This window comes from Micropterus dolomieu, linkage group LG01 (assembly GCF_021292245.1).
Source record: "Micropterus dolomieu isolate WLL.071019.BEF.003 ecotype Adirondacks linkage group LG01, ASM2129224v1, whole genome shotgun sequence".
Taxonomy (NCBI): domain Eukaryota; kingdom Metazoa; phylum Chordata; class Actinopteri; order Centrarchiformes; family Centrarchidae; genus Micropterus; species Micropterus dolomieu.
Genome location: NC_060150.1, coordinates 18,773,325 through 18,785,930, shown reverse-complemented (window position 1 = coordinate 18,785,930; position 12,606 = coordinate 18,773,325). Strand labels below are relative to the sequence as shown.

Genomic DNA, 12,606 nt, shown 5'->3' with positions numbered 1-12,606 from the left:
GACGTCGATCCGACTAAATCCCTAGGAGGAGTTCGTTAAAGTACGAAGTGTGTAAATCATCCAAAAATGGCCATAAAATTCAAAATGGCCGACTTCCTGTTGACTTTAGGCTATGGGTTCTTGAGGCTTTTTTGTGCGTCTTGATACGATACATGTCCCCAGAAAATTTCGTACATGTAGGTTGAACGTGAACGAGGGGCTAATCATTTCCAATTTTCAAGGTGGCGCTAGCGAGTCATTTTGCCACGCCCATGTGCGAAACTTGTAGAATACGAAATTTTTCACCGGTTCTGACATGTTTGCAAATTTTGGTGAGTTTTCGAGTATGTTTAGGCCATGTCATTTGGGCCTACTTTGCAGAAAAAAAAAAAAAAAAAAAAAAAAAAAAAATATAATCCGAGCAGATTCAATAGGGACCTCACACGGTCGTGCTCGGGCCCTAAAAAAAAGAAGATCATTGGTACCCATCTACCAAGCATCAGTGATATCGGTGAGGTGAGGTGCCTGTAGAGCCCAAAGGATACTAAAAGACAGTACCCACCCAGCCACAGCCTGTTCACCCTGCTGCAGTCTAGCAAGAGATACAGAAGTATCTGCTTTCACACCACCAGACTGCAGAGCAGCTTCTTTCTTTGGACAGCTGTGGGACTCTTAAATTCAAACTCAAATTAATCCTCAGCACTGCTCCATGCAATATAGTTTATTTCTGTTCACCATTTTATATGTTTTGTACTTAATGTCTGCAATTGTAGCAGAAGGGAACTTTAAACTGCATTTCATTTTACAACACTGACCTTCTAGGGACAAGACACTTCAGGTAAAACTAGTTATTATACACTCATCTATTATGCATAATGATACTAATGGGACCAGAAAGACACCAATCAGTGTGTCCAGTTCTGTTTGGACCACCTCTACTCAATGCTGTTTCGGCCTTCAGTCTTCACTTTTGTCACTTTTCTTTGCACAGATGACATCCCTCCCATGACTGCAACAACAAATTAATTTAGTATGAGCACACAGGTGTATCTACTGTGTGTCAATTAGTGGAGATAGAACACTTTTCTGTCTGAGCCATATACACTTTGTGGTTTGTGTTTTTACATCAAAATCTGCAGCTTAACAAGCTCACCATTTCTACATTGTGACTGTGGTTTTCTTTGTTTCCCTCTCTCTGTTCTACTTGCCTTCCTGTTGTCTCTATCTTTATTCTCATCTGCATTCTCTCTCTCTCACACTTTCTCTCTGTGTCTAGCTCAGCTCTTATTTTCCTCTCTGCAGTGCACACTTTTCTAGAACACCTTTCCCCCCCCGGCTCTCAGGCAACTAAATATAGTGACTGGTGCAGACAGCTCGGCCTTATAACAAATGTTAAGCAGACCAAAGCAGAGCAGTGGTGGTGGTAGCATGAGCATAATGATGTACTGTAACTCAACTTCAACAGACAATGAACTATATGCAAACAATGAAGATAAACAAAAATTCACACCTAATAACAGGACAGGTTTATATGGGTATATTATTAACCAAGGCTATGCAAGTACATTTCAAATTAACAATTATATCCCCCGTAACTCTAAAAGCTAAGGCATAAATGATACATTGTACTATAGGATATGCATCACCATCACCACAACCCATGTCCTCCCAAGTGCCAACCTCATCATTATTGTTAGTGGTGCTATTAATAATATGTTGTATCATGGTATACGGCAGTTATATCACAATGTTGATACATGTCATGATACGCAAAATGTTCCTGATACTCAATAGGGAAAATATATAGATAGAATAATGACACTGGGTCCTGTAAATTCAATACATTTATTATCTCACAGATTATAGGGTCCATAGGAAAGATCTCAGTCTGAAGTTTTGTGCTATAACAACATGGCAGACAAGCAGCACTGCCTAAAACTGAGACCTCCCAAGACAAAGGACAGCATCAGTCATGGTTTGAAAAGGTTTTTGAAAGCACAGACAAATGATTTTGCAGAATTTGTCACTCATCAGATAAAAACATGGACAAATAACATATTTCGTCCTTTCATTTGGAGCAGTACACATTTTTTAGGATGTTTATGTGGTACCTGAAACCCTGGGTTACAAATGGCTGTATCAAAGGCAACTGCATCTGTGATTGAGGGTGTGGGAGAATCAGAAGTAACATTTGTGCTGCTAGTGTGTAGACAGGGATGCTGTTTTCATGCAAAAATGTTCTAAAAGCTCTCAGCTCATGCCAAACTCTAGTGATGACATTTGTTCAAATGTTACCACTGAGCTTTCTGTTCAGCTGACAGCATTGTTAATCTGCTGTTTCTTCCCATATAGCCTTCCATTTTGCAGAAAGAAGTGTGTGACAGCTGTTCTGAAGCATATTTGATGGTTTCTTCAACCAACATTTCAAGCTTGGTAGCTGAAGACTCTCATTTTCACACTGACATCAGATGCTGGGCTGTATAATAAGCATCTTGCGCTTGTTATACAGCCCAGCATCTGATTTCAGTACAGGAGTACATTCAAATGAATTCAACAGAATATTTGCCCATTTACATCATCTGCATTTGTAAATATCCCACTATGTTGATCTACAATTTTGCAGCTCTGACTCAGGCTTAGTAAATCTGACCTGGAAGATGAACTTTTGCTTGCAGCCACCTGCAGCATTACAAGCGTTTTACACATCTGAGACTTCATAAAGAGAAATAGAGGTCCAGAGTTTTTATTCCTAACCAATTTACAGCCACCATTTCCACAGAAAGCAGTGGCTCAACCTGAACAGAAGAAAGGCAATGCTCTCCGAAAATGGTGGGGACCTTTTTAATAAATATAGAGGAGCTGAAATTTCAAAACTCTTTCCCTCAAAATGTTTGATGTTAGCCTTCTCTCATAGTCAGACATTTTCTTGGGCAACAGACATTCAAAATCCAAAATTCTTCATGTCTTAGAGACGGGAACTCAATCAAATGCACAGCACTGTGGTGTAGATACCAGCTCAGATTATAACAGATCAATCTTTCCAGCATGGAATTATACTGCACAATGACTTAAGTAAATAAATATGCTACAAATGTAAAAGTCTTTGTTTGCATGTGCTTATCTTGTGCTGTGTGGGTCATCCAAGGCTGCATTTGAATACAACCATTTGAAAAAAAAGAAGAATGCAGACAAATGCAAACTACCACCTACGCTGCCATTAGCAGCTGATTGGCACTGGGAGAACAAAACTCATGATAGCTGGAGGCGGGAAACACCACAAGCCAAGTATACAATCAACAATGAGAATGGTGTATTAGACATATCTGCACAAGTGTGCATGTCAGTGTGAGTGGATCAACCTGCTTGATTAGCTTCAATATACATTTGCCCTACAAGAATGATATCAGAAACCCACCATAACATACAGACCCTGGGTGATACCAGTGTCATTAAAGCCATCAAATATTGAAAATGGAATCATAAAAAGCTTAAGAAGGTTTTAACTAGCCACCCCTGCATGTTCATCCAAATAACAACAGAAATGTCCACCTTAGGTTTCCCTCACACAAAGACCAGCCAGTTGGTAAACAATGAAACCTAATTGGTCATTACATCAATCACTAAATCAATAACTCACTTTCCGACTCAATCAGCCTTCTACAAACTAATTTAAGCACCAGGTTGTGGACTCACCCAGAACTCCAAGCCGGTAGTTGATTGTGATGACAATGACGTTTCCATAGCTGGCCAGGATGCTGCCATCAATCATGTTGCCGGTTCCCTCCATGTAGGAGCCTCCATGGATGTAAACCATGACTGGCTTTAACCCGTTCTCATCATGGATGTCTGCAAAGAAGAATGATCAAATAAAAAGATGTTGCTATGTATCTAGCAAGCATTTGAAGGAAGACCACATGCAAGATGTGGCTGAATTATGTGCAGTTGAAACTTTGATGTCTTGTGAAAGAATATTACCTCTGGAAAATGATGGATAACTTTGGTGCTATATTTACTCTAGATTCAATATGATCATTCAGTGCTGAATTGTTTGTTGGCAGGTTTACAACAGACATCTGGTAGAGCCCACTTTTTACATATCTGAGGTCATTGGTGGAAAGAAATCAATTAGGTACATTTTCTCAAATATAGTTCGAGCTACTTTTACTTTAGTATTTTAATTTTGAATTACGTGATAAAATAAGGAATGGTGAAAAAAAAAAAGAAATTCCCATGCAGAGTGGCATGAAGTGCGTGAGCTTACTGTGAGCTGAGATCAATAACTGATCTTGCGGTATTTTTCTTTGTAAATGCAAAAGGTGGTTCTAACTTTGTACAGCCGGATAAAAGCAACTGCGGCCGGTGGACTCAGCGTCTGCAGCTGCCTTGCTCCCGCTAAGTTTTAATGTCAAGTGACATGGTGACGTTTTGCAGCGCCGGCAAAAGTCGGACACAATTTCAGTCCAGCATGCATCACGTTAAGTCAGCACTGCACAGAACGCGTGAAGTCAAACACACCTATTCACACACCGTTTGGAACAGCCATCGTGGCAATTCGGGGTTCAGTAACTTGCCCAAGGACACTTAGACATGCAGCCTGGAGAAGCTGGGGATCAATCCGCTGATCTTCCCATTATCAGACAACTCGCTCTACCTCCTGAGCCACAGCCTCCCCAAAAACTTATAGCACCCGATATTCCCAGGCGGTCTCCCATCCATCAGGCCCTACTCTGCTTATCCAGCCCTACTATGCTTAGCTTCCAAGGTCAGACAAGATCTGTTGCGCTCAGTGTGGTATGGTCATTAGCCATAGTTAGTTCTTTAAATATTTAACTCAACATTATACTTCCATGCTATGGTCCTGGGGAGAGTCTGGAGACCACAGGCCATTTTTGCCCCTTAGTCCCCTAGTGAGGCTCTGCATATAAATATCTAATAGATCCATAAAAAGCATGACAATAGAATTGTGGATACTATACATCACATACACATCATTATAACTAAACCCAGTGAGAGGATAACAGAAGTTACAGACTAAAGAAGTGAAATTGCAGTTGATGCTGAGTGGGTAGTGGGTTTTAAACCTGATGTCAAGGTATTGTACCAGTAGCAGGAAAAACTGTGTGATAGATGAGTACTTCCTTACATTTACAGGTTTTCTTGATTACTTTAAAAACATTCTTGAAATTATGCTTTTTTTTTTCTCAAAACCATTCAATCTTGCTGAAAAACCAAACTTTGCCTTCAGACATGATACACAGTCCCTCAAGAACACAACACTATAACACAATCTTACACACTGGTGAGATAAATTCAAAACACTACTACAAAAACTGGTTATAAGTAATGTTGCTTGTGGTTTTCCCCCTCAAATGCCTTTTCACATGATGAACACAACAAAAGAAGAAACAATAAATGTAAACATTTGCACATGTACTTTACAGTACAACACACCAAACAATAAATTAATTTGCCTCAGCAACCTGTCTGGAACAGGCCAGAGATTTTTGTCCTCCTCCTCTTCTCCCTATTCCTCCTCCAACTCCTACTGTTCCTCTTCCTTCACCTCTTCCTCCTCTCTCTACTGCTCCTCTCCCTCCTTTCTGGTGTCCTCTACCTCTTCCTTCACATCTCTCTGGATCCATTGTTCCAAAACTGAATGAAATGACTCACTGACTCGGCCCTTTTATCTATCTATTGAAGCTTCTGATTAGTGTGTTATTCAGTTATGACTAGTTGTGTTTCCACCTAGTTTTGTGCTAACTGGGCTCAAGCTGTGCTTACTTGAGTGAACAATACTGAATGTTAGTGCTTTCTAAATGACTACATGGCATAGGCATGAGAAATGAAGGGATTTGTGTGTAGAGTTTAGGGAAATGGGTGTACTTTTTGAAAAATGGAGTTATGGTTTTGAAATTGTAGTTTAAAAGCCTGTTTATAGTGTTTAAGCAATTGAGAAATAATGTAATACCTATTCAATTAAACCCCTTACTCCGTGCTTCCTTCAAACAGCTTTTAATTTCATTTTCTGATGTTAAAATGTGAATGTTGTCATAAAATAACATGTTTTTAATGTTTTTCAGACCTCAGGTTTATAAGAGAGTTTGGTTTGTTGATGCTGTTGTTGTTTTTGTTTTATTTCCAAACGGTATGCAGCTAATAGCTGGTAATGTTGTGTTTGGGTTAATGGTGCACTGTTGTAGCACTGATACATGATGATGCAGACACAAGTTTATGTTAACTTACTCCCACAGTGCATTAGTGTATTTGTGATATATCCCAAAATTGTGCAATCATTTTGTGTTTATTTAATTTAAATAGCGGAGCAGTCGTTTTTTTCAAAACATCAGGGTTTATCCATCCATCCATCCATCCATCGTCAACTGCTTATCTTGCGTACAGAGTCGCAGGGGACTGGAGCCAATCCCAGCTTACATTGGGCGAAAGGCGGGGTACACCCTGGACAGGTCGCCAGTCCATCGCAGGCCTCAGGGTTTAATATTATTAGAAATACTGTGAATGACGATCACATTATTTTATTTTCATGTATAAATGGTGAACTCAAGTGATAAATGAAAGCAGCGCCCAGGCGGAACTTTCGTCACGGGAGCAGTTGCAGTTACAAAAAAGTCCATTAGAAATATACTACAATTGAATTAAAAATTCTAAATTTAGTGTCTTTCATTAAAATGTCTTCCACCACTGTCTGAGGCTAAAGCCTTCAATATAAATAACAGTACCAGCTTGGAGTGAATCATGGCTATGCAGGAAACATGGATGACATCCATTCTTAATGTATAATCAACAAGCAAACACGACACAGCATCACTGTCTATACAAAAGGGAAATTAATATGACCTTCTGTAATTTAATACTCATCATTCATCATTCATTTTTAGAGCACGTAAGGATAGATGGTGCTGGAGATATGGTTTGACATACTGCAGAAGACTCTGATAAGGATTTCCTCTGCTTTAACCCTGTAATCTCTACATGTGTTTGCCTGCTCCATTTGTTCTTTGTGTAATGTGCAGGGAACAATGAAAGTAGACCTGACGCATAGCTTGTTTATGAGACTCTCCAGTTGTGATGAAGATAAAGAAAGTGATTAGTACATGATTATAAATTAAGAGTGGGTCTTTTGCATTTAAGAAGATGGAAGGAGAAGCTATGGATCCTCCCAACAGGTAGGGTGCACAATAAATGACCCAGCATCATCAGGAGCCCTCAGCTGATTCTCAAGTCGTCTGGGTGCACTCTACTTAAAAGAAACTTACGTGCAGAAATAGTATTTGTGGATATATGTTTTTATTTCATTCCTTTTAACCCAAGGAAAAAAATAACAATTTTAATTTAATAAATGTTTTTGCTTAATAGCTAATAGCTTCCACTGTGCAGTGTTATTTCTATCACTGATAAGGTACTATCCGTGAAACTCAACACTTCCAGCAAAGATGTTCACCATTAAAAGCCTGGCTCAAAAAACATAATTCCTCACGTTCCAGGCAGGATTAAGGTCAGGGTAAGGTGTAGGTCAGGCGTCGGCAAATAAGACTGGCATCGGGCCAAATTTTTTTCAAGTCATAGATGGCGGGCTAGAACATCATCAATTGACCATTTAAATTCCAACATTTACTGCGTGTGTGATAAGCTCAGTTGGTAGTGCACAGGACTCTTGTTTGTATTGTTGTGCGTTTCTCACTTGCTGTAAGTATTTTTTCTTCCCTATTCAACAAGATTGTGAAGACATCGTATTACATATCTCAATTAAGCATGTGCAGAAGTGTGTGCATCCCAGCGATTGGTCCACATCAACCTATGGACGCTTATTTTTGTGTCTCCAGTATCTCCAGGCTGAGGAAATTCCTGCTTTTCTCATTCAGAGGAATCCCCAATCTCACGTTTTTTGACTTTTGCTTTTTTAGAAGTGTGTCAAGCAAGCCATAGACTCTTTTGAATTTCCTTCAGAACTTTTCAAAGTAAAAGCTCTCAATTAAACACGACATAAAGTACTGCTGCAAAAATGTTCTTGCACTTTTATTTTGTAAGCACTATCACTTAAGAGGAAGTGATTATGTGAGAACTTTTGCTGTCATGACTGAGATCTGTTTCAGCACCAGCCGCTATAATTTTTTTCCACTATCAAAGTAATCTAGCCACGGGCCAGAGATTATTTCTGGCAGGCCAGACTTTTGCCAACCACTGGTGTATGTAATCCAAGGCTTTGAATGCTCCTTGAAAATATAGCAGAGTAGAAATATTTTTCTGACCATCATCAAGCAACTATGACTGAAACACAACACATCCCGGAAATGTTTCAAATGAAGATCCTTGGGTAAGGGTAACTGTAATCCTAAGAGAATCTTTCAGAAGCTCTAACCCTATCCATGCCAGTAAATGGGTTATGCCCATTGAGTTTTTTTATATTAAACAACAGTGCTGAGCTTCATAGACAGTAGCTCAACCATGCTCAACAAACAACAAAATGGAAGCAACTGGAAATATGGAATGAATGAAAGCGACTGAACTTCTGTTAAAAAAAAGAGAAACCCGGAGGTGAGTATGACGCGACTTGACAGTATTAGTGCTGTGGAATCATTCTAACTCGCCTCAATCGTTTTTACGTAGCGTGTATTAGTCACCGGCCTTTATGTGGCCTATTGTTTGACTCAGACATTATTTGAACACTAGCTTATAAATGTAGTGTATGCTCAGGAACATGAATGTCATTTGAAATCACCTCTGCCATTTTAAACAGGGTCCGTCAGTAATTCTGTTGCTGTAGGACAGATGTCTGTGCTGTCTAATTGGTTTGAAGAGGTTGCCTGCCATTTATTGGTTTTTCTTGTAGATGCCATAGGCTGTGGTGAGATGCACAACGTTGTGAAACTGGAAAGCTGGCTGTACTGTCTACGTTTCACATCAGTAGGCTTGGCAGAGAGCAACACCCGGACAAATACAGGCCTGCTAATTACAGAGGCAGGACGGCAGGATGAGTCAATAAGTTCCTGTTTGTCATTCTGTTCCACATTATGAGACAACGGTGTGGGCGGCGGAAACAACCTTGAAGAGGCAGATGCACATAAAACAAGAGTGCTACCATTAAGTTGTCATAGTCTCTAACTGATACGCATCTGATGGTCACTGCAGGCATCTGTGGGCTCAGACAAAACTATTCGACTGGCTCTCCATCAAACAAACAGGCAAATTGACTGTTACTACCCATCTCTTTTGTTGTAGTGCAGCGGCTGGATTAAGAAGTCAGGAGGGAGGGAGTGTCCACTCAGGGCACTTTGATCCAACAGAGAGATGCATTGCAGATTTAGAGCTGTTTTTTATGGCTGGGGAAGGAGAAGGTGGTCTCGGGGCACTGTGTCCCAATCCTGTCATTGTAGAATGCACTTAAAACTATAGAAATAAAACTGCTTCAAGTGCTCTTCTCTTTCTCTCTCTCTCTCTCTCTCTCTCTCTCTCTCAGTGTGCCTTTCACTCTCTGCACTCTCTTGGGTCTGTGGAGTTTCCTGGGTGACTGTGCAGCAAGTTCGTCCCGGACATTCATCACTGCCACCCGGCCAGGGGGATAATGTATTCCTCCACTGCCTGCGCAGCATTGCACACATAACTCATCTTTATATGGGTGGAGGGGAAGCGATGGAGTATGAGGCAAGGGGGGAGCTTGTTCAAGGGGGCCTATCTGAATTTTCCATTGCTTTCAGCATTTTCTACTGTTAGCCAGACGAATACAAATGGCAGTTAATAGGGGCGATGTAAAGCGCGGCCCCCATTGGCGCCTCTGCCTCTACCACTATTACTGCCATCACCGCTGTCTGTCCTAGCATGCTCTCCACAGACAGCAACCTACTTCCTGTTCAATACAGTTCTACTGACATGCCACAAAACAGCCCGCCTCATCTCTCCAGAGTCACACAGAGTCAAAGTCAAACACAAACCTGTCAGGAACAGCTAAACAACTGTTATGGTGAGTATAAAGAAAAAAACAAAACTGAACTCAAAGATCTAAGACTTTCTCTATTTCTCTCAAATATTGTTCACAAAACTGTCAAAATCAGTGTTAGTGAGCACTTCTCCTTTCCCGAGATAATCCATCCACCTCACAGGTGTGGCATATCAAGATGCTGATCAGACAGCATGCGTATTGTACAGGTGTGTCTTGGGCTGGCCACAATAAAAGGCCACTTGAAATGTGAAATGTGTTTCATCACACAGCACAATGCCACACATGTTGCAAGTTTTGAGGGAGCGTGCAATTGGCATGCTGACTGCAGGAATGTCCACCAGAGCTTTTGCCCGTCTAAAAAGCCATCACAACCGCAGACTACGTGTAACCACACCAGCCCATGACCTCCACATCCAGCATCTTCACCACCAAGATCGTCTGAGACCAGCCACCCGGACAACTGCTGCAACAATTGGTTTGCATAACCAAAGAATTTCTGCACAAACTGTCAGGAACCATCTCAGGGAAGCTCATCTGCATGCTCGTCGTCCTCATTGGGTCTCGACCTGACTGCAGTTTGTCGTCGTAACCAACTTGAGTGGGCAAATGCTCAAATTCAATGGCGTCTGGCGCATTGGAGAGGTGTTCTCTTCATGGATGAATCCCGGTTTTCTCTGTACAGGCAGATGGAAGACAGTGTGTATGGCATCATGTGGGTGAGAGGTTTGCTGATGTCAACGTTGTGGATCAAAAGGCCTATGGTGGCGGTGGGGTTATGGTATGAGCAAGCAACAACAAACACAGGTGCATTTTATTTGTTTATGGATTATGAATGCACACAGATACCGTGACAAGATCCTGAGGCCCATTGTTGTGCTATTCACCCATGACCATCACCTCAGTGACTGTTGCTCAGTCCGACAAACTGTCGGACCTGTTGGATTTATCACGGCACTGCCACTGTAAATAACAGCACTCCCTGGAGAAATATTGTCTAATTTTTGGAAAAATGAAAAAAGCCATCTCAGAAAGGAGACAGAAAGTTCTTGTAAAGCTGGGTAGGTCTCTATTACAATCGTTAAAAAGAAAAACAGCATAATGTTACATTCAGTAGAAAGTTAAGTTAGGTCACATTGGCTAACTAACATTATATTATGAACAATCCACAGCCTACATTTTCTGGATTTGTTTTAGGTTTCGGAAAGGGAATAAATCGCACTTCTCCTTTCAATCGATTGTAATTATTACAAGAGCCCCAGGAACAGCGTTTGACCATATCTTAGAAAAATACAGCAAAAAGCCAGAAAACAACTCCTTTTACATTCGAGCGCAGCCATGAAAGTGTCTGATACACAACATCAGGTCGACTGACCTGAGATTGAAGATCATGACCAAGCTGGACCCCCAAGTACAACCATCAAGATTTCCAAGTCTAAGTGATAAAGTACCATCTGAAAGTCAGCTAGAGGACATAAATGCAGCACTACATTGTAATTACTAAAACCACAACCAAGACAAATGAGCTGATATATGCCACAGCAACAGTGATTCTAGAGATGCTTGGCTATAAGATGAACACCATAAGCCAATTAGAGCATTATCCCCAATGGAGGAGAAGGTTAGAGGCCAAATCGCTCAGGCTACCTGCCTAAAGGGGTACAAGGGAGAAACAGAAGCCAGGAGAATAAACCGGATGTTCTCTGCCGAACCATCCAAAGTGTACTCTCAGTGGCAGGGTAATAACACAAGATCAGATCCACCCAGGGCTGAGACTGAACGGTACTAGAAGAAATTATGGGATAAGGAGGCATCACAAAACACCAATACTCAGTGGCTAGTGGATTTAAGAACAGATCACAGAAACCTCCCAGAACAAGATCCAGTAAACTTTACAAAGGCAGACATCCAAGAAAGGGTGTCAGGTATGAAGAGCTAGACAGCTGAGTAGGCACATGGCTCAGTACATGGTGAGAATAGGCAGTAATACCAGGGAGCCACACAGCAGTTACTGGTCAATAGAGCAGTCACTTGAGACTGCAAGACAAGGCTTGTAGATTGACCACAAGAAAACCTACAACTCAATGCCACATACATGAATCCTGGAATGCTTGGAAATGTACAAGATCAACAGGATACTAATAGCCTTCATCAAGAACTCAGTGGGGCTGTGGAAAACAAGTCTAGAAGCCAAGTCAAAGCAAAATGCACAGTCACCAACAAGTGCGTCCAGTTCATCAAAAAGACTTGCTATGGATACCTGTTCCGAAGTGGAGCAACCATCAGTCACCTTCTCTACTCACTAGAAAAGGCTGAACTAAAGGACAGCACAGAAGCACTAATCGTGGCGGCACAAGAACAGGCATACAAGATCAATTAGGCTAGGATCTACCACACCAGGCAGTACCCCAAGTGCAGACTGTGTAGGGTGTAAGATGCAGACAGGAACAGCATACATGAATGCCATAACCAGTCTGCCATGAGTAAGGGCTGGAAGTCCCAAGGTCAAAATGGAAGACACCTCCTAAGGTAGTTGAGAATGACCGAGCTAAGATCCTGTGGGACTTCAAGGTCTGACAAAAACTGACAAACTGATAATAATAATAATAATAATAATCCTTATTTGTAGAGCACTTTTCAAAAACAAGTTACAAAGTGCTTTAACAAGTGTAAAG

At 41.1% G+C, this 12,606-nt stretch overlaps 1 protein-coding gene across 1 annotated transcript in view; it reads right to left on the bottom strand.

Moving 5' to 3' along the window:
• LOC123978454 (neuroligin-4, X-linked-like) overlaps positions 1-12,606 on the bottom strand; it is a 153,436-nt gene that overhangs the window by 90,278 nt on the left and 50,552 nt on the right. The window contains exon 2 of the mRNA XM_046061679.1: positions 3,673-3,825. Coding sequence (XP_045917635.1) covers positions 3,673-3,825 — 153 coding nt within the window. The remainder of the gene's footprint in view (positions 1-3,672; positions 3,826-12,606) is intronic.